Source organism: Thalassophryne amazonica, chromosome 14 (assembly GCF_902500255.1).
Source record: "Thalassophryne amazonica chromosome 14, fThaAma1.1, whole genome shotgun sequence".
NCBI lineage: Eukaryota > Metazoa > Chordata > Actinopteri > Batrachoidiformes > Batrachoididae > Thalassophryne > Thalassophryne amazonica.
Genome location: NC_047116.1, coordinates 88,086,099 through 88,111,128, shown reverse-complemented (window position 1 = coordinate 88,111,128; position 25,030 = coordinate 88,086,099). Strand labels below are relative to the sequence as shown.

The following is a 25,030-nucleotide window of genomic DNA, read 5'->3' as shown; positions in this document are numbered from 1 at the left end:
TGATGGTTCTCAGGAGACTGTAACATGTCGTGCCTCCATTCAGGAATTTCCCTCCCTCAACCCTCCCTCGCGCCTGTTGACCACGCACGCACGCACACACACACACACACACACACACACCTCCTTCGGTAAACTCCGCATTTTAGACGGCTTTGAAGAAAACGGCCACTGTTTTAATCGGCCGTCTTATCCAAACGGCAGGACAGATCGCTCATCACCCTCCATGTTATTGTCCTGCCTTAAGACGAGAGCGAAACAGAGTAAGGAAGGCTGCAGCACAATGACGTCAGATTCTGAGTCGTTTTATGCTTTGTGGATAAAATAAATAATTTACCAAAATCGAGAATATGAAAAATAATCACAAATATGAAAAATAATCACAATTGGCGAATATTGTAATAACTGTGACTGCCCTAATCACCGCCTGACTGGAAAATCACTAAGGGCCCTTGGGCAAGGCCTTTAATCCCCTATTGCTCCCGGTGTGTAGTGAGCGCCTTGTATGGCAGCACCCTGACATCAGGGTGAATGTGAGGCATAATTGTAAAGCGCTTTGAGCATCTGATGCAGATGGAAAAGCGCTATATAAATGCAGTCCATTTGTATGTGATAGCTGATTTCAGAATGCAAACACCAACTCTTGCAGTGTCTGGGTTTATCAGTCAAGGGCCATAACTCTGCCAAAATGTGTCAATCTTGTACAATGTTACAATATGAACATTACCAACAAGGACTTGTACCATTTCCAAAAATGCCTCCCAAAACGTGGGAGGAGTCGATGTATATGTATGTCGATAGTATATGTATTACCAACCTATAACAAGGACCTGCACCAAGTTTCACAAAATTCCTCAGAAAAATGTGAGGGGAGGGAGGGAGGGACGGACAGACTTATGGACAGAAACACCACAACATAATCTTCCTTTGGGCCTTCAGCCAGTGGGGGATAATTACTACATAAGTAATGCAAATGTCTGCAACTGCAGTATCTCACACTATACTGATAATGCCATTAGAGCAGGCACCTCATTACTTAGCGTATCTAAACCTCAAATTCAAAAGTTCCTTTCATAACATCCTCTTGAGGGGGTTATAATGAAGCACAGAGAGACCAGGAAATCACACACACACAAAAACTGCATGCACCAAATGTACATGCTTTCTTATCTTGGACATTTCATTACATGACAAGGACAGAATGCTGACAATGCACAGTCACAAAGCATGTCAGCTGCTTAACACAGAAACAAAAGACTCAGTCATCGTTCATTTAGACTCTCTTGCTGAAATTCCTTACGTTTGCCCAGTCAACAAAAAATATATATATATTTATGTTATAGCAGGGACAATGGAGTTTGGGTGTGTATGATGGAATCATACAACTGCTCAGCCTCATCGCTACTGACCCACTGGGCCTGAAGTCCAAAAAACACCATTAGGCTCGTAATTAATGCCTATTCCTGTTTCGACTGAAATAAATATTCTCTGTCAGAATAAGAATTTTTTTTTAATATTATGATTATTTTTGATGTTGTGGCATTGTACGATACTGCAATCATAATTATTTAAAACAAAAAATATAAAATTGGATAGTTTGAGTTCATACCTCGAAGGGCCTCCATGACTGGAACTATATTCTCAGACCAATGGTAGGCTGCAATTTCCATGTAGATCCCTGGAAAGTCTCGCTGCCAAATTCGCTGGCCAACAGCCCATATGGCTGTCAATTCAGGGTATGCCTTCAAAGAGCAAACAGAAAAGAATTTCAAAAGCTCTCAGCATGCTACATCCAACAGTCACATCCAAAACACAGATCACAGTTGTTCAGGCAAGTGTGTGTTCTTTTTTTAAAGGCATGTCCTTAAAAAGTAAAAAAAAAATAATAATGAAAGGTCAGCGAGATGAAGAATAACAAGCATCAACTTAATCTAGCTAAAGTCCCAGTCACGCATAAGACTGTTGGAGATTTAGGAGAGTCATCGACCATCTCTGTTGAAGTCCCCTCAAGAATACAGTCATGCATTTTGTGGAAAAACAACAACAATGCAGTCCCACATATCAGACTCTTTGTCAATGGCACTGATGCAAACATGTTTTGCCAGTAGTATGATAAGAATTTTTACATGCACTACCCTACTACTACATGCAAGATTCACAAACAAAGTAGGGTCACGACATCATGTTTTCATTAGCCTTATGTTACGTGGCAATGGTTTGGATACGTTTGTGGATTGGCCCTGTCCCTATGACACTTGGTAAGTGAATGACTACTAGATACAGATATTGGATCAGATCGGGCTCGTCTCCAACTATGAGTTTGAACTTACCGATTTTATGGCTTGGGGAATCCTCTTCCAGAGATACCTTGCATTATTCCTGTTGGATACAAAACAGCTGAAAAAACACAAATAAGTGGCAGTTACAGAAAACAAAACGGTGGCAGCATTCCATCTGGAATTTTATCACAGAGAGTAGGTTTATTTTATATTAGTGCAGGGGATTTCAACCGTTTCTACTTTAAAGGCCCATCTGGGACCAATTTGCCAAGGGAGGCCCTACCAGGAGCCAATGCTCCAAACGTAGCATTTCCCCTAGAATTTATTTCAGGTCCAGTGGTACTTACCGACCACCAAAAAAACAAACAAAAAAAAATCTTGAATACATTGCAAGGTGCGTTGCACTGATGAAAAATGTGAGACACTCAGAAATACTATGATCAGAAGCTAAGCAGAGTGGGTCCTGGTTAATACTTGGATGAGAGACCTCTTCAAAAGACCATGGGCTGTGTGTATTTCTCCAGGTAACACTGGAGTTGTGTTGGGAAGAGCATCCAGCATAAAACTTGTGCCAAATCCCAATGTGGATCTTTGCTGGACCTGCTGTGGCAACCCTGAACAAACAGGAGAAGCCAAAAGAACAACACTTGCACATATCCCAACATAAAGAGCAACGTCCAACTTTTGTTATATCGACAGGAGCCAAAATTTCTGCAAATTTCAGATTCTGAAATGTGACATCTTCTAATGAAAGCTCTGACTGATTTCTTGATACAGATAGCAGCCTGTTTTTTATACATTGCACTAATATAAAAAAATAAACCAACTGACTGCTGCTTGCTTTGCTGCCACCATGACCCAGAACCGCATAGCGGTTGAAAATTAATGCATGAATAAATGAAGCCATTTAACGTGCTGTCAAATCACTTCAAAACAAAAACCGAATTAGTGTAGAAAACTGCATTAAAGTTAGTAATGAAGATATATAAACCAGTTTTTTGCTTGTGAAAAGGTACAAAATAAAGTTAAAATGTTCAAGATATTACAATTTATAGACAGTGGTTCATCCTGTGGTGCATGATGATGGTGCCTGCCCCCAACACTTCAGAATTCTCTGAAGAAAGAACAATGTTAGATTCTGACTGGTTTACTTACATATCATTATGTAGTAAATATAGGGCCAGCAGCTGAGCGTAGACCTGAGGTGTTGCAATGCCCCCTGGAGCCTGACAAAAAGAAATGCAAGCAGGTCAAAGGAAAAGACTACACTGGACATTGTGATATTGGAGCACAGAATAAACAGAAATAGCAGGTTAAGTTATCAGTAGAGCTGCAATGATTGATTATTAACCAACTATTAAATTATTTGACAGCTATTTGGATACTCAATTAATTGGTTTGAGTCTTTTTGTTTTCATTAAAAAAAAAAATTCTCATTTCATTCTTCAATGTGAATACAGGGTGTCCCCAAAACAGTGCCACAAAATCATTTGACTAATTCTGCAACAGCTAACCTGCATTCTTTTTTTTTTCTTTTTTTTCCTCAGACATCAAGATATACGTGAGGAATTTCTTCTGATCCAATGAGGATGCGGCTTACAATCGAGCCAAAAGGGAAATTGGTGGAATTCTACTTTGAAACCAAATCGATCGTTCAAAACCAACGACAATATCAATGTCGTTTTGCAGTCAGAAAAGCTCCAGACAGAAAGACAATATGGAGGACTGTAAAGAAGTTTCAAACTGATAATTTGAAGGGCAGTGCACATATGGAGCACATCTTGTGAATGCAAAAACTCTTACAGAGGTGAAATTAGAAATAAATATGGTTCAAGATGACACATGACAGATATCAGGATCCTAAAGTGTGACATCACGATACTAACTATCCTTACATTACAATAATACGAGTGGAGCGCCATGCAGCAGCGCGAGACTCGCTCTATGGTAGACGGAGGCACAAACCGGAAGTGGCCCAAAAAATCTCCAGAGTGGGGAAAAAACCATAAACCGTTATTGTAAAAGCCGCAAACCAACAGTAGACAAACACAGACATTAGAAAGAAGAGTAGACACCACATTGGTTGCTTTGGTGCAAGACATTCGGCCGCCACCTTGGACCATTTATCGTAGTGATTCTATTACAAGGCTGACAATAGATGAACATTGACATTATAAAGAGGAGTACACGCCGCATTGGTTGCTGAGGCGCAAGAAATGCGGCTGCCATCTTGGAACAGTTGTCGCAGTGATTCTATCACAAAGCACAGTGAAGGTATGATTTTATAATCTTATTTTCTTTTTTAATCTTTCTAACATAATATGTGTGAAATACCAAGTGTTCCAATACTTTTGGAGGGCAAAGTATCCTAAGCTTATGATAAGTGCAAAATAAGTGTGGTATTATTACTGTTTTGTTTAAGAATGTTTAATTTTCACTGTTGCTGCACTTTGTGTGAAATCATAGTCATATCTTATGTAACAGAGTCAATTATACAGCAGCAATATGTGTATGTAAAATATGTTTTACATTAGTTATTGGTATAATTACATAAAATCTGTGTACCTTGATTTTATTTTTATTCATTTATTTTAGTTAATACCTGACAGGTTGGGCCTCCAGGTCAGTATGTGGAACTTTAATATGCTCCTGTCCCCTTACGTTCACATTTTAATGTGACACTGCCCTCTATAAGTAGTGTTTTCACGCCTTTCCTCTCCCCTTCTGTTACTGATCTCCATGGGAGAGGTAAGTCGTCTTGCAGTCGGGAGAGAATTTCTGTTTTAGCCTTGGTTAATTGCATTTTTAAGTTTACTGGCTAGTTTAGGCTTCTTATAAAGTCCCTACGATATACTGAAACATAGGCCTGTGTCATTTAATTTGTGTAGGGGCATGTCGTGTTGAAGCCACTGACTGGAGGATTTTTAGTTCACTGTTTGTTAGGTTTGTTATATCCCGTTTAAATTATTTAATGTATTATTTGTGTTTCGGTCCTTTTGGATCTCTGTGGGAGAGGGGCATGTTGTATAAAAGCCACTGACCGGAGGATTTTTATTTTATTTAACTGTTTGTCAGAAATTAAACGGAGACAACCTCCAAAGAGACCCACGTCTGAGACTCTTCTTCTACAACACAACACAGTCATTCACAAACGGTTACATTTATATCATATTGATATGACAATATTGCAATATGAAAATTTGGACATATTGTAGGCTATATATATATATATTATTATTATTATTATTTTAAGGCGGGCTGAAAGGTTTTAGCTATGTTCATGCTCCACCGAAGCATTTACTCAAAAAAGTCTGAAGGACCTAAATGACATGGTGAGATGCTAAAGAGCTTCGCTCATGTCAGCGAAAATATACATATTATTAATAGAGGGGAAATAGCCTATTTTAAAGTTACATGATGCATTATGCTCGTCCATGAGACACAAAATGAGTAATATTACCTGCAGCACTGTTTGAGGAGATTGGGCTAATTTAACTTTCTACTTGCGGACAGCAGACTCTTAAAGTTCAGTGTGGAGTAACGCAGCTTGCTGCCACACTTATAATTAATGCAGATAATGCTTTCCATCTTAAAAGAGCGAATAATGTCACTTACCATCCAAGCAGCGCCGCAAATTAATACTGTGAGTGAGCTACAGCTTTTAGCTAGCTAGAAGACGAGCTAGCTGTCACAAACAGCACGAGTACTCCTACATTGTAAACCACCATTCAGTGGTCGCTCTTCCCACAATAAGTAAATGTTAGATTGCGTCCCTACCTCAAGCTCCTGCGCTTCACACTGTTCCAGCAGTTTATCAAAGTTTTCCTCCATCATCATAGCAGCAGGCATGATGCCCAGCTACAACAACGGAAGCCTTCTTCTTCTTCTGCTCAGAAACAGCAGCAGATGAGCAGCACGTCTGTCTCATTACTGCCATCTACAGGATGAAGTACAAACTTCATTAGTCAAAAAGAATTTTGTTCAAATAGTCTACTTGTATCCGCAATCAAATATGTTGAAGACCAATCAGCCATATTATGTGTCACAATAATAACATAAAACTGTAAATTATCTTTTATAAAAACATTAAAAATAATGGCACCTGAAACAAAATGCTGAGGATAACACGATAAAGCCAAACAAATTATTGACATTATCGTCCTCACATTTAAACAACAAAATTGATTAATTGTGCTTGTGATCACTCTTTTTTTATTTTTAAAATATTTTAAATTTATCAAATGACTGTTTTCCAAGAAATAGTTTATTCTAAAATGCTAAAATAGTTGATACTAATTTGTAACTCAATAACAAACCATTCTGTCAAAATCCATTTTTAAAAATGTAATGGAAGGCATTGGTCTGGAGGGTACAAAGACAGGCTTCATTCAATTCCCTATGAAACAGGAATATCAGTCTAACGTCCCTTGAGCAAGGTACTTAATCCTTAACTTGCTGCAATTGCACATTTGAGCATTTTGCATGTGATATTGAGTGACACAGCTGTGTGGTTTCAGGCAGGATTTGATTACACATAACACCACCATGTCACTGCTGGTATGAGTGTGTGTGTGTGTGTGTGTGTGTGTGTGTGTGTGTGTGTGTGTGTGTGTGTGTGTGTGTGTGTGTGTGTGTGTGTGTGTGTGTGTGTGTGTGTGTGTGTGTGTGTGTGTGCGCGCGCGCGCGCGTGTGTGTCTGTGTGTAAGAACTTGAATCTTTACATTGACTTTATGATGTTTCGTCCAAGAAATTGTCCAAAAATATAAAGAGAATTGAATTGGCAATGATCTAAACGGTAGAAAAGCACAAAATCCTGTGTTAAAAGCTGAAACATGAAAAAAGTTTACAATTTTTTTCCTGAGAGGAGTTCAATTAATTTACTGCAGACTGTAGTTATTAATTACATTTTTAAATAATGGTGGTGGTATTTATTTATTTTAAATTTTATATTTATTTTTTTTGTCACATTCGGTGCCATTGTTAATGCAAAATTATTTATTTGCAGCTGCTTTCAAAACATTAATAAATTATTATTAACATAATAACTCAATATTAATTTAATATTGAGTATTGAGAAGTTATTTTTTAAATAAGGAGAACCACACTGGAAAATTCTGAATTATTGTTCATTTCGCGAGGGCGGACCACAAAGCATTTGTGCTTAGGGCACCCAAATGGCTAGCATGAGCTCTGTGTGCATGCATGTGCGTGCATGTGTGTGTGTGTGTGTGTGTGTGTGTGTGTGTGTGTGTGTGTGTGTGTGTGTGTGTGTGTGTGTGTGTGTGTGTGTGTGATATAAATGTCATCCATTTGCCATTTTAAAATATATAAAGTCACACATAGAATCTATGTGTGTGTGTGTGTGTGATATAAATGTCATCCATTTGCCATTTTAAAATATATAAAGTCACACATAGATTTGGAACCACGCATTAATCTCAAGTACTGGTGAGGTACAGTACATTAACACATCCAGTGCACCATGGAGCCGCCTTGGGTCCTGGATGGCAACCAACCAGGCAGACAAATTGGTCCATTGCCACCAATAATAACCATCCATCTGTTGCAGCTAGGTGGAATGTGGACTTCCTCTTGGCCTTTTCCAGTTGAGTGTGCTCCTCAAAACTGAGGCACCTGTATGGGGAATTATGCTAATAGAAATGGAGAAAATAGCACAGCTGATGTTCCTCACTACCCAAATAGTATACTACATCTGAGCATCTCTAAGTAAATGCCAGTTTGACACACAGACATTTCAGAAGCACCCAAAGATCCTCCAAAGAGACCTAGTACCAAATATGTCTCCTTATGACCTTAGTTCTCTGGTTCGTGCCACTTCTTACAACCGTATGTTACACATGAAGCACCGGAGCCTTAAAGACATGGACCTTCCTGCAACCATACTAGCATTGCTAAACACCCCTGTCCAGTGAATTCATGACTCAATAAGCTCTTCCAAGGTGTTTCTCAACCTCAAAGACTGAGGACCCAGATACATGAAAGTTACTGCTGAGATAAATGAGCTTCAAGATCAACATTTTGAATACAAACAGATACACCCACTATATTTGCTGGTGTTTATACAAGTACAACCCCAATTCCAATGAAGTTGAGATGTTGTGTGAAATGTAAATAAAAACAGAATACAATGATTTTCAAATCTTATTCAATCTATATTCAATTGAATACAACACAAAGACAAGATATTTAATGTTCAAATTGATAAACTTTATTGTTTTTGTGCAAATACTGTATTTACTCATTTTGAAATGGATGCCTGCAACACATTTCAAAAAAGCTGGGACAGGGCAACAAAAACTGGGAAAGTTGATGAATGCTCAAAGAACACCTGAACATTCCACAGGTGAACAGGTTAATTGGAGACAAGTGAGTGTCATGATAAAAGGAGCATCCCCAAAAGGCTCAGCTGTTCACAAGCAAAGATGGTGCGAGGATCACCACTTTGTGAACAACTGCATGAAAAAAAATAGTCCAACAGTTTAATCAAGGAATTTAGGGATTCCATCATCTAAAGTCCATAATATAATCAGAAGATTCAGAGAATCTGGAGAACTTTCTACACGTAAGCAGCAAGGCCGAAAACCAACATTGAATGCCCCTGACCTTTGATCCCTCAGGCAGCATTGCATTAAAAACTGACATCATTGTGTAAAGGATCTTACTGCGTGGGCTCAGGAACACTTCAGAAAACCATTGTCAGTTAACACAGTTCGTCACTACATCTACAAGTGCAAGTTAAAACTCTACCATGCAAAGCGAAAGTCATACATCACCAACATCCAGAAACGCCGCCGCCTTCTCTGGGCCCGAGCTCATTTGAAATGGACAGATGCAAAGTGGAAAAGTGTGCTGTGGTCTAGATGAGTCCACATTTCAAATTGTTTTTGGAAATCATGGACGTCGTGTCCTCTGGACTAAAGAGGAAAAAGACCATCCAGATTGTTACCGGAACCAAGTTCAAAAGCCAGCATCTGTGATGGTATGGGGGTGTGTTAGTGCCCATAGCATGGGCAACTTACACATCTGTGATGGCACCATCAATGCTGAAAGGTACATCCAGGTTTTGGAGCAACACATGCTGCCATCCAAGCAACGTCTTTTTCAGGGACGTCCCTGCTTATTTCAGCAAGACAATGCCAAGCCACATTCTGCACGTGTTACAGCACCGTGGCTTCATAGTAAAAGAGTGCAGGTACTAGACTGGCCTGCCTGCAGTCCAGACCTGTCACTCATTGAAAATGTGTGGCGCATTGTGAAGCGCAAAATACGACAACAGATACCCCGGACTGTTGAACAACTGAAGTTGTACATCAAGCAAGAATGGGAAAGAATTCCATCTACAAAGCTTCAACAATTAGTGTCCTCAGTTCCCAAACACTTATTGAGTGTTGTTGGAAGGAAAGGTGATGTAACACAGTGGTAAACATACCACTGTCCCAGCTTTTTTGAAACATTTTGCAGGCATCCATTTCAAAATGAGCAAATATTTGCACAAAAACAATAAAGTTTATCAGTTTGAACATTAAATATTTTGTCTTTGTGTTGTATTCAATTGAATATAGGTTGAAAAGGATTTGCAAATCATTGTATTCTGTTTTTATTTACATTTCATACAACATCCCAACTTCACTGGAATTGGGGTTGTATAAACACCAGTAAGTATAGTGGCGTTATGAGTCTGCAATTGTCCCAGATCAAGCCTATGATCCAGGCTTTCTGTGACTTCCTGGAATCGGCCATCAGAAGTGTATCTGTATGTATTCAAAGTGTTGATCTGTTGATAGGTTGAAGAGGATTTGCATATCATTGTATTCTGTTTTTATTTACATTTCATACAACATCCCAACTTCACTGGAATTGGGGTTGTACACTGTAGAATATTTGAAAATCACAAATGTTGACAAAATAGTTTCCAGTTCCGATTTGGATGCTGAGCTCAACATGATTGGGAGAGTAGAGTGGACGTTCAGTCAACCATGGAGCAGTCATGAACACTGAGTCCCCTCTAACTTGTTTACTTACATATATTGTCTTCTTCCGTTTTTTTTTTTCTTTTTACTTCTAGTAAGCTTTTGTTTCACTGACAGTCTCTCTCTCTCTCTCTCCTCTCTCTCTCTCTCTCTCTCTCTCTCTCTCTCTCTCATCTCTCTCTCTCTCTCTCTCTCTCTCTCTCTCACACACACACACACACACACACACACACACACACACACACACACACACACACACACACACACACACACACACACACACACACACACACACATCTTCAACCAACAGTGATGGGCATGAGGCAGGGTACATCTCTGTCACAGGACCACATATAGACAAACAAATACACACATCTACAGACAATTGTAACTTTCCAATCCAACTAACTTGCATGTCTTTGGTTGTGGGAGGAAGCTGGAGCACCTGGAGGGAACCCACACAAACACAGGGAGAACGTGCAAACTCTACATAGAAAGGCCACAGGTGGGAATCAATCCCATGACCTTCTTGCTGTGAGGCAACAGTGCTAACCAATAAACCACCGTGCCGCCCCATTGACAATCAATGATTACTAATTATGAATGCAAATAAATAAATGAGCTTACCCCTACTCATGAATGCTGTGGTGAAGAAGAAACTGCGCCTGAAGATGAGGTTTTCAAGTTCACATTTGATTTACACTCCTGTCTTCACCTATGATCACGAAATTTGGGTAATGACAGAAAGAATAAGATCGCGGATACAAGCGGTAGAAATGAGTTTCCTCCGTCGGGTATCTGAGGGTGAGAAGCTCAACTATCTGGGAGGAACTTGGACTACAGCTGCTTCTTCTTTGCATCACAAATAGTCAGTTGAGGTGGTTTGAACATCTGGACAGAATGTGCCCTCTGGTCATCTCCCTCGATAGGTCTTCCAGGTATGTCCGAAATGCCAGAACAAGCTGGAGGGATTATATTTTTCCAGCTGTCTTGGGAATGCCTTGGGATCCCCTGGAAAGTGTTACAGGATTTGGCCGAGGATAGGGAAGTGTGGGATGAGCTGCTTGGTCTACTGCCACTGCAACTCAGACTCGGATAAGTGGCAGAAAACGAATGAATGAATGAATGAATAAATCAGCACAAATTCACAAAAATGTCTCAGTGGATGTCTTGATAATCTCTCCATATGCTCACTAAATAAATCAATGAATACATTATTATTATTATTATTATTATTATTATTATTATTATTATTATTAATAGTAGTAGTAGAAATAGATTAGAAATATCTTAACTTATTATTATTATATTAGCAGCAGTAGTAGCAGTAGTTGTATTACTCAAATGAATTCATGTTGAGTAATTGTTTTACTTTTGTTTGCAGCGTAATTACACCACAGCTAAATGTGAAAGTCTTTCATCTGTTTTCTGGCAGGATATCAACTCTCCATCAGTATAAACTTACTGAACAACTCACCCTGCACTTTCAAAAGAAAACAGCACCAAACAATATATGTGAGAAAAGAAAACTGTATTCATGAGGTTTGTGGTGATGGATTACTTCTCTCAAGAAGGTTTCAAGTATCAGCAAGTTGATTATAATTGTGCAGTAGAATGGGCTGAGCCCAGCTGGACTAATGAATGACATGAAAATTGTTTTTACCTTCAAACATTCAATTATGTTTTGAAAAGTGGTTGTCAGTAAAATAAAGCGCAAGTAGGCCGAGATGATTAATCACATTTTATATAAATTCCAAAATGACATTTTTAATTTTTCCGTAAGCTCTGTGTGACAGGTGAAATGCTCGTGCTGTCAGTTAAGTAATCTTTTTTTTACCACTTTGTAGAGCAAAGGTAAGGGCCCTTTCACACATAACACGACGCTGGGTGAAAGAAGCAGGAACCAGAAGAGAATCTGCAAACAAAAAACGAAATGGGGAAGTGCGAAACATTCCACCTGCTGTCGGGAGGGACACGCAGTGCAGGCGTGCACGATGCAGTGATGATGGTTTTGTGCACGCTCGTGTGTGTGCACAAACACATTGTGAGCATCTGGAATGTGTTGTACCACATCGCTGGTGTGGAGAAAAAAATAACATAAAAACCACACACCATAAAAAAACACCACTGCAGTTTAATCCCTCTTATCAAGTGGACAATATAAGTATGAACCTTCTATTCGTCTGTAGATGACCCATGGTCATAGATGTACAGTCAAGAAATGACATGAATGAAGCAGTGTGCTCTTATCATGTCCACATCTGTGCTGGTCCCATGTGTGTGTCCAGTGAGTGGCGTGCCGAAGGAGAGACACCGTGTCATGTGGACCAGAGCTCATGTGGGTGACGTGACATTCAGATCCCCACCTGAGTGTTCACATGATCAGACGATCAATTTCACCTGGCACAGCCTGTGGATGTGCACGCTGTGCAGCCGCTGCAGCCCGTCGCAGAGGCAAAATATGTTTTATGTATTTCCATGTGAGGACAGCAGGCACACACACGCACATCACAGCAGGCACTTATAAGGTCATGTCCTTCAAAACACGGTACATGTTCTCCAGCTGTGACGACCAGGTCCAGAGATCTCAACAGCAGCGGGTGTTCATGGCCACGCCCATTTATTAATTCAGCACACAGAACAAAGTGTTACTTTCTGTTTCTGTGTTATGTGATCATTTTATTTTAGTTATTTGTTATGTAATTATGTGTGTAGTTATTGTAGTAATTATTTATATACCCCTCCTGGCTGTGGTCTCTGTGTGTTTAATGTAACACGTTGTGTGCACTGAGCCGTCATTTCCAGCTGTCATTGTGTGGCTGGCTGGCGATCAGCTGAGAGGTGCCTTGGCGTGCTGTGTGGTCAGATGTGGCTTGCCAGTCCCCATGTGTGTCTGTACATACATATCAGCATTTCACGGAAATGTGGGGAAGCCCAAACCACACGCACGCCACGTGTTACGGGGGGGAGGGCAAATGCGCAGGCCACATGTGTGTTGCTTGGCAACTCCACACTCGTGGGTCACTTAGACAAATTTCACAGCCAGCTCGAAAGTGGTCGCCTACTCACTATTTTTGTGTTGGCTGCACAAATGGCACAACATTTCCTAAGTGCTCCCTGAGTGGTACTGGATGTTCATGTGTGGCACCTGGAATTTGGTTGACACCTGCAGAGAGAGAGGAATTGAATGGGCACTCACAGTGCACTCTGTCTTTCAGCCTCTGGTGTGCACAAATGGTTGTGGCGACAGGTGTACGAGGCGTTCGAGGTGGCTCCAATTTTTCAGGAATGGCATTTGACTCTTTCTTCGTGCACCAGTCTGCCCTAACAGCCAGTCTCCTGCCAATCAGTTTATCTCCAGGATAAAGGGAGCCAACCCTGACCTTCAGCAACAGGAAACAGTGACTTCAGTCTTCAGCTAAAAGGAAAACCTGGACCCAAATAGTCCAAAGAGGTTCATGGATTTTTTTTGTTTGTATGTTGCCACAACTGTGCAAATAATGTAAGAACAGCAAAGAGAATTCTGACACTACACCACCACCACTGTAGGCACACAGCAGACCTATACATGACCCTCAATGGTCCATTTAACAAATTCACAAAATTATCAAAAGTCTGCAATTGGTAGGTCTGAGATCTAGAACTGGCCAGAGCCCAGCTGGCGGACAAGCCTAGTTTTCACCTGGTTGCTCCAGTGGCTGGCATAACAGGAGAATAGCAACTGGTGTGGTAGACTGTATCATGAGGCTCAGACTTGACCAGTCTTCCGGTGTCATCCTGTTGGCTCAGTCTATGCTCTGACCATGGTAAATGCAATTAAAGACTGCCCAGGTGGTGACAATCCATGGGTAATTTCCATGTGACCAATGGCACTGGCAGGAGTGGCTATGGGGACTGCATTGATCTGGTAACCAGGGCAAAAATGACTCAGTGCCCCTTGGCTTTGCAAAAAGCCAGGGTCGATGAGTTGCTGGACCCATGTTTAAGTGTCCAGCATGGCACTCTGGGCATGGCGTTCTGATACCAGTGGTGCTGCTAAGGAGATGGCTCTTGCTTTCAAGGGAAGACTCAAGAGTCAGTTAGTTAACTTGTAGCTTCTCTGAGGTTTCAATTAGTGTGTCACACACTACTGCATGACTGAGATTAAATCTGGCAAGAATTCAAGATCAGACTGTATTGATAAAGTTTGCGTGCGGTGTGGCTGGAGGACTGCATGGAATGTGGGAGTTCTTCCATGTCAAGACCATTAACGTTGCAAAGGAATGCACTGGGATTGTCAATATCCACACGAGGAGGTGTTTGTTCATATAAGGGCTGGGTGAATGTCATCCAAAGTGGTCGTAGTACAGTGCTTAATGGAAATTTCAGGCTGTATAAGGAGCTGAAAGTGAGCTGAGATGTAGACAAGGAGGCATTTGTTGGGAGAATGTCTGATAAGGTATCTTACCATCTGTGGTCTACCTCATCTCATCACAGTCAAGCAGATAATTACTTGGTCCTGACAGATGCCTCTGCTTTGAATTATGTAACGTCATGTGACATTCGCAAAAGTACACAAATGAGAGCACAATCACAAAGATACATACTCACACAAAGGTCGTGCATGTTGAACCTCTGCACTGTGTTTCCCCTTCAGGGCGTCAGCTCACAATCTCAAAGTTGGGAGGCAGGCACTCTAAACATGAGGCTAAAACTCATGGCCTCTAGCTTCCTGTCACTTTGGTTTTGGGGAGTGAGGTTAAATGGACTGCATTTATATAGCGCTTTTCCATTTGCATCAGACGCTCAAAGCACTTTACACATCAATGCCTCAAATTTCACCCTGATGTCAGGCTGTTGCCATGCAAGGTGCCCACTACACACCAGGAACAACTAGGGGATTAAGGACCTTGCCCAAGAGCCCTTAGTGATTTTCCGGTCAGGATGGGAATTGAACTGAGAATCCTGTGGTCTCAAGCCCAGCACTTAACCACTAGACCATCACCTCCCTGAGGTTTACTGACTTCAGCCATACAGTGACTCCTGCTGGCCCCATAGCACTTGCTGTTCAAAATTAATTGCTGCTTGCTGTATTCTGTAAAATGTGAGTGATCTCATACTTTGACTGTGTGAAAGAGTTTTTCTCCCAGAGGGACAACAATGGCGTTGTTAGTTCTTATCTGAAGCCAACCCTGAGAGTGTCGGTAGGAATACAATAACGTTGCTGTGAATTGAACTGAACTGAACATGGACCTTTTCTCATACGGAGCTGAAAACAGCAAGCTGAAGAGAGTTACTCTTTAACACTGATCTACTTTAATTAATGAGTTACACTTGTTGCAAAGACAATGTGGGGGCGTATGTGCTGGTAAACCTCTGCGCCCAGGGTGATTATCAGATTAGTTTCCATCACAATGTTGGACAACTAAGGATTAACAACAATGCCCTGCTTTATGGACTAATTTTTTTCTCACCATTTCTATCATGGAGTTACATTTATTAAATTTTTGTACTCAGACCAAGGATGTGTGGGACTGGGTGCCCCGCCTGGACAGATTTCTGAACTGCAAGCTTAGAAACTTTGTTTTTGAAAAGAAGGGTGTTCATTTTGCTACACAATGATGTGGTTATCGGTTTTGTGGTGTCATTAAAGATGTGTATGCATTCTGAACCCATCTGATCTGCCGGTTTAATAAACCTGGTAGGTTTACCTTTAATTCAAATTATTGTCGTCTGTGTATTGTACTTGCACTGCCCATGGATTCACGGGGGGAACCTGAGATTTTCTGTGTTTTGAGAAAAGATTGTTTTCCCCAACAACACAAAATCACAGCTAAATAGTTCTTAGTTGTTAGATATTACAGCCGGCGGCTTTATATGGTGTAAATGGTGACTCGGCCAGTCACCGCCGTGAGGGAATACATTGAAATCCTTCTCAAAAACTGATAGTCTGAACCAGCAGACATGCACCTAGGACTCAGACCTCAAGCAAAACCACTTTATAACTGTAGGAGGCAGCACCAGCACTGGTTGAAGTTACAACAAGGGTGGATGGGAGATAATAATCAATACTCTGCTCAAAAGTAGCTGGAAAATAACCAATTATGCTGAAATTCAAACTTGTCTGAGACAGTTATTTAGGATAACCAGTTCAAATTTGTTGAAAATCAGATACATTATGGTCAAATTATCATATACACTGAACATTTGACTGACACACATGGAGGAACGCAGACTCAGATTTTGCTCAATTCTGTATACCGCTTGCATTCTTATGGCTGCTGGGGGGGTAATAATCCATTTAATGAGGAAAACTGTGCTGAAGTCACATTTGGGCAAAAGTAGTCAATCACTGGGAAGGAAGCGTTTAGAGTAATTAGAGTTTTTAAATCAGAAGGCTCCTTGACCAGATGTCTGGGTTACTGCTGTAGGCGAAGCAATTTCTCCAGGCCATCTGATGGATAGGAGGACATTTAAAACAAACCAAGCTGAAATGTGCAAGTGACTTAGCGGCAGCTTTTATTATGCCCGAAAAGCATGCACTATTAACAGAAATCTCATTATTAAAGCATATAATTATTAAGTGAGCTTTGTGCATGTTGGACGAGAGATGATATAAAACAACAGAAAATAACAGCAGTGCTGCTGATTGGACACACAGAGTCACTGAATTAAACAGTTGTTGTGCCAAAATGATTGATGATCTAATTTATGGTGAAAGATAAATTGGATTACACATTGTTTTAAAAGCAAGCACTTGATTTAGCTCAACAAAACATTGACTTATTTCACCCTGCCCACTTATGGTTTTCCAGCCATTTGAAGCAATTGGCAGGGAACTTGTTTTTCCCTCTAAAATCTCATTCATATCCCCAAACTTTTCACATCAAAAAAGCCAGTTGTGTTTTTTTGTTGTTACTGTTTCAGATTTTTTGGAAGACTTTCTTATTAAAGTCACAAATGTTCTTCTGCAGTCTGCTAAAGATGAGCTTGTGTGTATTTCCATCCTTTTTGATCTCATTGACTTTGATGCTGGTGACTACATACATTTTTGTCTAAAATGTGTTGGCATTGGCGCCACTGGCAGTGCTAGTGGGTTTCCACTAACTTCTTTCCCCTTTGTCAAAGCTGCAGGAAATGTTTGCATCCTCATTTGCTTTGTGGAGTTCCTACAAACTAGGTAGCGTTTGGAGCCTCTCCACAGGCTGATCATTCCCTCTCCCACCCACAGAGATAAAAATAAAGCTGACATCAAGCACGCTTCCGCTGTTTTTCTTCTGAAATCTTGATGAAGAATTTCCACAGTTCTTGCTGTGTTAGTGAATGGAATCCACAAGCCTGTTCATTTAATAACATTAGTGTAACACCTACAAGTGAATTCCATGTGTTCTTTGGCACTCACATTGGTGGCCAAGTGGTTAGGTGTGCTTGTTTCCAGCATGGAAGGTTTCTGGTTCAAAGCCATCCCTGCACATCTCTGTGTAATGTGAAGTTGCATCAGGAAGGACATCTGGTATAAAATGTGCCAAATCTACATGTAGTTGAGCAGAGCAAAGTAGAGCAGGTTATCGTGGCAGTCCCTAAGAGGTGAAGAAGATTGTCTCTTAATTAATTCCCTGATGGGATATCTACATCCAGGGTTCCATAGTAGCGAAGCTTGAATCTTTGAGTGGACTGGGTTGCTTGACGCGAGGATGTTTCACTTCTAATCGCAGAAGCTTCCTCAGCTAAAATTCTTGCTCTGGTAGTCTGACTTCTGTCTTGACTCTTGTAGAGAAGAATGACAGAAGCCAGCAAAAGCTGGAGTTTTAAGACTAACCAGACCTCTCCTACCAACAGGCAGACTGTTATTGGCTAGTGACTAACAATTGCTCTAATTAGCACCTATTGTGCTCTAGTTAGCACCCTCCTAATGACAGGGCAGCTGTCCCTCCTAAGGATGGGACTGATGCCTCTCCTGATGACTCTCCTGACAACTCTCCTGATGATGTGAATGACTCATTACCATGAACAAAAGACTGAAACTGCTTTGACCAGAGTACCCCATTGTAAACAGGGGACAAAGCGTGTCTAGACCCCCCCCAGTTAAGGCTGAGTTTCACCTGTTTCACATAAATGCTTCCTTCACTCCCCTAAAGAACAACATGTACGGAAAGCCCTCACAGTATGTATATCAACTATGGAAACCACCTGGACAACTGCGAGCCTTCACAGATACATCCAGGGTTGATCTAGAGACGTGTGTTTCTTTAACATGGGAAATGTTGTTACACACAGTCCTTGAGAGATCCTTAGCCTGGTCCAATGGTTGGGAAATCGCAGATGAACAGGGTCTGAGAACCTGCTGCAGCCTTCACCCACCTTCACAGCCACTGGGATACAAGCCATAACCTTCTCCTCCTGATGCACCATTGAGGACATCTTGTTTCACCAGAGCCCTGTTAGCCATCTTGTGGTCAGGGTTACTGTTGGGACTTCATGGTTACCATAGTGGGTATGGAACACACAAGGTCCCGACTATATTTCACGCTAACAGGCAATCCCTTACTTGATCCGTTATCCAGATGTGACGAAGTGGACAAGGGGTTAGATTTGACATCCAGGAGAGCAGGTACCTCTTTAGGATAAGGACTTGAACTACTACTATGTGGACCTGGGTTCATGTTTCCCTTCCTTGGACAAGACACTTCTTTTGCATCATCCCAGTCCAACTACTGCATAATTAAATGGGTAAGCATTTTAATATTGTAAATAATGGAGGCATGGTGCATTGTATGTGTTGTACTTTAAGCAGTGATGGTAACCTGTTTTTTTTATGGTGAAACTCAAACTACTGTTTAATTTTCATGAGGGAGTGACAGTACATATGTTCCTCCAATTTTGATGACACTTAAAGTGAATTTATTCTCACCACTGCCTGAAATCAGCACGCCTGCTTTGCATTTCCGTGCCATTCTCACTGCTGTCACTCATTCCACACAGTTATTTGTCAGATCACTGACTTTGTTCTACGTCTCATTTGCATAACTATCTATTTACCTATTTATGATTTGGGTCTGTGTTCTGTTACTCTGCCTTCCTGTTTCAGGTGCTTGATCCAGTGTCTGCTGTGTTGGGTTTGACTGTTTAAATGTTAGATAAATGCCAACAATGGACATAAAACTACTGTACTGGTGGTGCTACATAAATGTAGTTGGTTTGCACAGCTTGTCTCTTTAAGGTGCGTTTACACATAAGCAAGAAGCATTACGAATGTCATTTTTCTGTCATTCATGACATTCCTGACATTCTTAATGTGACTTAACACATCTGAATAGGTTTCTTAATAGTGCGTGTTAGTGCGTGATATTCTTGATATTCGTGTTTTTGCCTGTCAAAAAATCTTCCACGAATGTCACACACCACCATCATTTCATCTCACGTCGTGGAGGTCGCAACTGAGTGTGTTGATCCGTCTTGATGAGTAGTGATCCTTAATAGAACATGACAACGTTTGTAGTGGTTCCTGTGATGGTTCTTGGAGCCCAAACTGTCACGCGTTATTATGAAGTGACATGGAAACTGTCAAGTTTTGACATGACTTGTAACGCAGCGTCACATTTCACTGCGTGCCACGACGAATTAGATTTCTGTCACGTGCGCACAATTAAAGTCGGCTCCAAATGTCGTTCCACAGTTCCTGCTGAAGCTTCTGCAGGTGTTCCACCTGCTGTTGTAACCGATGAGTGGGAGAACGAGTCTGAACCAGAGGAAAAAGAGGAGCGAGAGGAGACTCACGTGCAGCCAGACATCTCTGCACCTCCTCCAGTCCGGTGGAGGAAGAAGCGCGCGCACAATTAAACCCTGCTGCACCGCATTCAGTTTGATTGCTGACACCAAGTCGGCTAAAAGTCTAATTTCAGTGCTCTTCAGCGCGCTCCTGCAGGTGTTCCACCTACTGCATGAGCCTGATGTTTGGGAAAATGCGCGAGACGAGAGCCGCATGAAGCCACACATCTGGCTCTGTCCGTCTCCTCCTCCTCCTCTCTGTGCCACTCCATGGCACAGAGCCCAACTATGCATAGAGTCACAAAGTTCTTCTGAAAAACTGGAGCGATCTGAATTCGGTTGGATGAATATGGGTGTGTGTGTGTGTGTGGCGACAATTCACCTCGTTCACAACGTGACAGAACTTAACGATGCGCTGTTATGCGCAATAGCGCGCAACAACGCGGAACACTATTCTTGACCATGCGTAATGGTTCCTGATAATTCTCCAGCAACACATGCCATTAATCATAACGTGTGGTAACAGGTTGCAGCAGTTCTTGAGGACACCTGATGCCTCTGCCCCGAATCATCACATTCGTGATTAGCGGCCAAGAATGTATACTTCGTGGCATTCGTGACTCATCGTCGTTATGTGTAAACGCAGCATTACGTCAGAAATAATAATATAATATTAAATAATATAATATAGTTCATATCAATTCAATTTATTTCCATTTATATAGTGCATAATCACAACAAAGTTATCTCAAGGTGCTTCACACAAGTAAGGTCTAACCTTACCAACCCTCAGAGCAAGCACACAGGCGACAGTGATAAGGAAAAATTCCCTCTGAGGAAGAAACATCAAGCAGACCAGACTCAAAGGGGTGACCCTCTGCTTGGGCCATGCTATAGAATACGAGGTCTGTCCATAAAGTATCGTACCTTTTTATTTTTTTCAAAAACTATATGGATTTCATTCATATGTTTTTATGTCAGACATGCTTGAACTCTCGTGCGCATGCGTGAGTTTTTCCATGCCTGTCGGTGACGTCATTCGCCTGTGAGCACGCCTTGTGGAAGGAGTGGTCCCGCCCCCTCGTCGGATTTTCATTGTCTGGAAATGGCTGAATGAAAAGGACTTTTTTTCCATCAGAATTTTTTCAGAAGCTGTTAGAGACTGGCACCTGGAAACCATTCGAAAAATTTATCTGGCTTTCAGTGAAAATTTTACGGGCTTCACAGAGAATAAGGACTTTAACTACAGCTTTAAGGACCCCTTTAAGGACAGTCGGTGCACCGCGCTGCGAGCTGCGACAATGCGGCACAAACCACTGGATCATTTCTAAGCTGATGGCTCGCCACAAGTTCTTTTATACTCACTCGACTGGTAAGCACTGAAAGCCGAGATAGACATGTCCAAACTTGTCCTCTAACACTCCGAAACGGAGGTGTTCCTTTGTCTCGCTTCATCAGCGAATCGGTCGTGATGCGCGAAGCCTCCGCGCGGCTTTCCATGACAAAATCTCTTGTTAAAAGTGAAATCTGCCGGAAAATGGCTGATGTCCAGGTCTTGTGATAACCAGAGAAAGAGCACACGACAGTCTCGTATCCACAGAGCCAGCAGCTTAGAAATGATCCAGTGGTTTGTGCCGCATCGTCGCAGCTCGCAGCGCGGCGCACCGACCATCCTTAAAGGGGTCCTTAAAGCTGTAGTTAAAGTCCTTCTTCTCTGTGAAGCCCGTAAAATTTTCACTGAAAGCCAGATAAATTTTTCGAATGGTTTCTAGGTGCCAGTCTCTAACAGCTTCTGAAAAAATTCTGATGGAAAAAAAGTCCTTTTCATTCCGCCATTTCCAGACAATGAAAATCTGACGAGGGGGCGGGACCACTCCTTCCACAAGGCGTGCTCACAGGCGAATGACGTCACCGACAGGCGTGGAAAAACTCACGCATGCGCACGAGGGTTCAAGCATGTCTGACGTAAAAACATATGAATGAAATCCATATAGTTTTTAAAAAAAAATAAAAAGGACCGTTAATTTATGGACAGACCACGTAAATTACAAAACAATTCACAAAATGAACATACAGGAATAGTTGCCGGTGCACAGGACAGGAGGGTTTCAGAATCAGGCATCAGAAAGACAACAAATACAGTATAATTTGTCAGCATTAAGCAACAAGAAAAGCAAAAGAAATACTAAGGTGATTGCCAGCTACTAGCCCTAAGCTTCACCAAAAAACCCAGAATTTAGATAAAGTTGAGGGCGCTGCCCGCTCTGTTAGTGTGCTGATTTTTTTATGCAAAAGGTTCCCACCCCTGCTCATTCTCCATGTAATATGGAGGTGCATCAGGAAGGGCATGCGGCATAAAACTGGTGCCAAATCAACATGCAGATCTACCTGATAGCTTGCACCTGTAGAAGGTTGCTCTGTGCTGTGGGTTTTGACTCTTCCCACTCGCTCCCCTCGCGATGCAAACTCACAGTCTCCAGAATGGGAGGTAGACTCCCTAACCACAAGGCTAAAACCCAGGGCTCTGATCTGAGACTCCTTCTGGCCTCCATTACACAGCCTCAATGCCAAGCATATTTGAATTATTTCTAGCATTGAACATAGCATCTTTGGAAGCAGTACATACATTAAAGTCATCAGGTAGAAGTAATGCCGTGTTATATTTTGCATTTAAATTGAGTATATATTTGGCAAGGTTATCAAAAAAAAAATTAAAGTGAGTAATGTATACAGTGTATCTGGAAAGCACATTTTGTTATGTTACAGCCTTATTTCAAAATGGACTAAATTAATTTTTCCCTCAAAATTCTACCCACAACACCCCATAATGACAGCATGATTTTTTTTTAATTTTTGCAAATTTACTAAAAATAAAAAAACTCAGAAATACTTCATGGTTTGCCTCTGTCTTTCCTATCTCCTTTCCTTTTTAAACCTTGTGCGTAGCTTGTTAGTTTTTTACCCTGCTGCTCATCACTGCCACACACCTGAAGTGCATGAGCAGCTCATCAGCAGCAGGTTACTTAAACCCAGGCTTTCATCTTATTCACTGCTGGATTCTTTGTTTTTGGGGGCTTCAGTGTTGCTAGTGCAGTCACTCACCTCTCCTTTCCTCTGTTCTCCTATTTCCTGTTCTCAGCTCTGTGCGTCCCACCTGGCTCCGGCTCCAGAACCTTACACTCCAGGATTCCTGCTTATTCTCTTACTCCCAAGTCTGCCTGTGTGTGCACTGCAGCTCCCAGATGTTCCACCGCTACAAGCAGGCCCTGTCTTGGCTCAGCAGGCCATCTAACCAGCGCAGAATTGTTCACTTGTTTATTATAAATAAATGTATTTTTCTTCACAACCAGTTTTGTTCCTTGCTCCCAGCGCTTAAGTCCATCACCTGTAGATTCGGACCCCTAATCTTAACAGAAGAATCTGGCCAGAAATGTGGATTTAGCAGGAGCAGGTTCAGTCCTGCAGGCTCTCAGCCTTCAAGGTAAATTCCTGGGAGAAATACAGCAATCCACAGATTCCATAGGGGTCCAAGTTCCGAACCTCTCAGCCCAGGTTACACACTCCGACACACTCTTTTCACAATTCATTGTGCAAATATCTCTGTCGGACAGTCATCTCATGCAGCTAACTCAGCTAGCCGCACAACTCTCTGATTCCTCCGCCACACCGGCTTCTCTGTCTCCAGCCACCACGAAAGTAGTTCCCTCATCCATGTCAGTTAGTCCGGCTTCTGAGCCATGTCTCTGTCATCCAGAACCTTATGCCGGTTGTGTAGAAATGTGTGCATTTTTTTTTTTTTTGCAGTGTCCTCTCGTTTTTTCCACAGAGACCCTTGCAGTAATCACATGGCATCAACTCCAGGTCCGCATTTTTCTGTCTGTCTTTAGTTCTTTAAAAAATAATAAGAATTTTTTTCAGTAGTTTCCTAAAGTTTTTGTCCTCTGGTTTCCAGACCAGCTCCCGGTTTTTGTCCTCTGGTTCCCACACCAGCTCCAGGGTTTGTCCCCTGGTTCCCAGAACAGTTATGTTTTGTTCTGCGGTCCTGCTGAGTCTAGACATTGGTCGGTGGGTGCTGCAGTGTATTTTCTTGGGGGGCGCTAGCAGATCCTGGGAATTTACCTTGAAGGCTGAGAGTCTGCAGGACTGAACCTGCTCCTGCTAAATACATATTTCTGGACGGATTCTTCTGTTAAGATTTGGGGTCCGAATCTCAATTTCCGTAACAGGACAGTTTTTCCTGGACTCCAAAGTTACCTCAAGTAGATCCTATTCCATCATTCAACAGGTGACTGTGGACCTTGTCTTCCAAGGTCATGGGGGCACTTTCCTGAGTTGATTGTGAATCTCCTTTGGGAAGCATTGGATTGCTCCCACAGGTGACCTCCCAGCTAACAGTTAATGTTATCATACCCTGTGGTTCTCACAAGGTCATGAATGTCACTGGTTTCGTCACGTGAGAATGTTCTCAGACCATTTAAATTGATCCTTAAAAGAATTTTGGGAAGAGGAACTTAATCATTTAAAAGCATTGTCTGCTATTAGTGCTTCTTTTTATTTTGTAAAATCCAGAAGATAACTCACTTCAAAATTCTAGTTCTGGCGTAATGTTAGCAGAACGTTACAGGGACATTTTAAATTTTAGATATATATATATATAGAGAGAGAGAGAGAGAATTTTTTTTTCTAAAAGGAAATAGATTGGCTCTTATTTAAGCATGGACTCCATTATGTTGAAAATCTAAGATATGCAGGAACTAATATCTATAATTTGATCTGTATGTCCGTCTGTTTGTCTGTCTGTCTTTTCTTTCTTCCTTGCTATCTAAATTGCCTGCTTGCTTATGATTTCAAATAATTGAAATGTTTCCAATTCGTGCTGATTTATACATTTCTTAGTGATGTCCCAAGAACGCTGTTGGAACGTTTCAGCTCGCTTTACCGTGAAATTATATGTATGTGGGCCTGTGAATTATTCTCCAAGATTATCCAGTCCTAGATCCGCTGCCTGGCAGATCC

General features: G+C 41.5%; 1 protein-coding gene and 1 long non-coding RNA gene across 2 annotated transcripts in view; one reads left to right on the top strand and one right to left on the bottom strand.

Annotated features, from left to right (window-relative positions):
- cops8 (COP9 signalosome subunit 8) overlaps positions 1-6,194 on the bottom strand; it is a 29,261-nt gene extending 23,067 nt beyond the window's left edge. The window contains exons 1-4 of the mRNA XM_034186584.1: positions 6,054-6,194; positions 3,432-3,502; positions 2,328-2,376; positions 1,607-1,739 (exon numbers count right to left, since the gene is read on the bottom strand). Coding sequence (XP_034042475.1) covers positions 1,607-1,739; positions 2,328-2,376; positions 3,432-3,502; positions 6,054-6,125 — 325 coding nt within the window. The 5' untranslated portion in view covers positions 6,126-6,194. The remainder of the gene's footprint in view (positions 1-1,606; positions 1,740-2,327; positions 2,377-3,431; positions 3,503-6,053) is intronic.
- Positions 6,195-10,967: 4,773 nt separating this feature from the next.
- On the top strand, positions 10,968-15,178 carry LOC117524211. Its single transcript, XR_004564740.1, has 3 exons — positions 10,968-11,071; positions 12,051-12,054; positions 15,168-15,178. It is a non-coding gene; the product is annotated as an uncharacterized LOC117524211 (long non-coding RNA).
- The last annotated feature ends 9,852 nt before the right edge of the window (positions 15,179-25,030 follow it).